This window comes from Alosa sapidissima, chromosome 4 (genome assembly GCF_018492685.1).
Source record: "Alosa sapidissima isolate fAloSap1 chromosome 4, fAloSap1.pri, whole genome shotgun sequence".
NCBI lineage: Eukaryota > Metazoa > Chordata > Actinopteri > Clupeiformes > Clupeidae > Alosa > Alosa sapidissima.
Window position 1 is genome coordinate 12,367,672 of NC_055960.1, and position 2,500 is coordinate 12,370,171.

At 40.8% G+C, this 2,500-nt stretch overlaps 1 protein-coding gene across 3 annotated transcripts in view; it reads right to left on the reverse strand.

The window, feature by feature from the left end:
* The window catches only part of col7a1 (collagen, type VII, alpha 1), a 77,638-nt gene that overhangs the window by 55,622 nt on the left and 19,516 nt on the right, over positions 1 to 2,500 (reverse strand). For all 3 annotated transcript variants that reach the window (XM_042089575.1, XM_042089573.1, XM_042089574.1), the window contains exons 15-17: positions 1,115 to 1,228; positions 387 to 647; positions 1 to 89 (exon numbers count right to left, since the gene is read on the reverse strand). The exon at positions 1 to 89 is cut by the window's left edge and continues 55 nt beyond it. In XM_042089575.1, the coding sequence (XP_041945509.1) occupies positions 1 to 89; positions 387 to 647; positions 1,115 to 1,228 (464 nt within the window). The remainder of the gene's footprint in view (positions 90 to 386; positions 648 to 1,114; positions 1,229 to 2,500) is intronic.

Consider the following 2,500-nt stretch of genomic DNA (forward strand, 5'->3'; position numbering starts at 1 on the left):
AACTGCGATGCGGTAGGAAGTATTCTCCTCCAGCCCCTCAATAGTGTAGGAGGTCACAGTGGACGCCACATTCCTGGAGGATTCCGCACCTAGAATAGATAGATAGATAGATAGATAGATAGATAGATAGATAGATACAATTAAATTAGTAAATTAGTAAAATAGTGTAGTGATCCACCAGAATTGATGAAAAAGTTACGGTGATGGAGTATGTGCCTGTGAGGGCAGGGCAATGATATGTTATGCTACAGACACCACAGAAAATGGCATACTGCCTCTGTCTGTGATTACTGTCAGTTCACAGTACCTACAGCTGACTCTATACTGACACTATTTTCTGAAATAATCTAGTTCTGTGTCACTGGATTATTTCTTCTTTTGTGTACCGTTGTTATGACGCCATCTGATTTTATATCCCGTTGCTGTGGTAAGGGGGTCCCAGGCAATGCCTATGCTCCTGGTGTTCACGTCTTGGACGCGGAGCCCGGTAATGCCATAGCCATGCGTCCGGCTGCTCAGAGTGACGGACTCCCCCGCGTTTCCGTCGATCACCACGGCGACACCTATCAGCACGTACTCGTCCGGCTGCAACCTATCGATGGTGAAGGCCGAGAGGTCCGGGGCCACGTCACGGAACTGAAGGCCACCTGGAAGACACAGACAAGAGATTCAGAGACATAGAGCGGTCCAGTGTGGGACTAAGTTGGACTGCAGAGTGCTGGTGCGTGTAGGGAGCTCTACTGCTGGGGCTCTCACAAAATATGAATAAGTGGATCCATAAGCAGGGGAGGTGCTGATGGCAGCGCACTCTGATCTGAGTCTGCTCCTGATCTAGACTGGACATGACCTTTTTCTAGTCACAATCAAGATTAGACAGATTAGACATATTTTTGTCCTGCATTATACATTACTTTATTCTAGTCTTCATTTACTAGGGTTATTATAGTTCTCATTTAGATTAAACAGAACTTTATTATAGTCCTGATCTAGAGTAGATCTGGTCTTAGTCTGGCTCTTATCAGGCTTGGACCTGGAAATGAAAAGATTTTGCCAGATGATGATCACTCATACAATGGTAATAGAATCTCTCCAATACAACTAGGTGCTAACTTACTGTTGCCTTGTTTCCATGTGATTCTGTAGCCCGTTGCCCCGGAAACACCCCTCCAGGCAATCCTGATTCGTCGGCTGTTTAAATTTGTAACCCGCAGGTCTGTCACCTTGGCAGCTGTTGACAAATGTATTAATCATTCATCCTATTAAAGTCATCTCTATCAACTTGACAGTAAATCCTCAGTCTTGCCCATGTCTTAATGCGTAAATATTCAAGTATACATTTAGCCATATTCTATTTTTTATGTAATGTAACATTTTTTGGTAGTTTGATAGTTTACAGTCAAACAAATGTATTCATCTAATGGCTATTTATTTCGGAGGAATATCTTTTATTTTATTGCCAAAACTGTATAATAAACAAACCATATGAAGTCCACTGGTCATTATTTAAAAATAGATTCATCCTATCTGGATTTACTCAAGGATTTCAAGGATAAACTGCAGACAATACATTATCCCATACATATTGTTTTGAGGTATAAGAGAGAGAGAGTGAGAGAGAGAGCGAGAGAGAGCAGAAATAAAAACAACTATGTATGAGTGTTCTAAGTGCTTAAGTATTTAAGTATATGTGAGGACAACTGAGAAAGAGAGATAAGGTAGGAGAAATCCTTTGTGTAAACCCTGAAGGGCACATGTACAAACACGTTGGTGTCCATTCCAGCTATGCTATCCCACATGTAAAAGTATGGCGTGGTATGGATGAGCAGACCACACATGAACAAAACCCCATTCTGCCTGCTACAGAGACACAGTAAACAGAGTACACTTTTCCTAATCATGCATATTATGCATTCATGGGAAGGTTAAGGGAAAAGTGGGAGTTTGACACAAAAAATATGTGAGGAGAAGTGTTACAGGCAAGAAATAGGTGCGCTCAACTCAACGTAAAAAAGAGGGTGTTGTGTGCGTAAACAAAGGAAGCACTGGATGAAACAAAAGTAAACACACTCTCGCGTCGACGTTGAAGACGCATAGGCCGAAACGCGTCCGTCTTGTGACATGCTTTCGTAAAAATGAAAGGAGTTAAAGCTTGAGAGTGCTTTTACTTATGTTTCATCCATACGTATGGAAACTCTGGATAACAGCACACATCTGTTTTGAGGTGAAATCCAGATTGCCGTTGAATGCGTCAATTGGAGAAACTTTCAAAAATTACAGAATAAGGCTGCAACAAATAATTGATTAGTTGTCAACTATTACCGTACTTGAAATTAAATTGCAACTATTTTGGTAATCGGCTAATCGGTTTGTGTCCATTTTAATGGAAGATATCTCAAAATTCTCTGATCACAATTTCTTAAACTTGAATATTTTTCATTACTCCTCTATGACAATAAAGTTAAGGCAGTTGAGGACATAATCTTGAGCTTTGCTAAACACA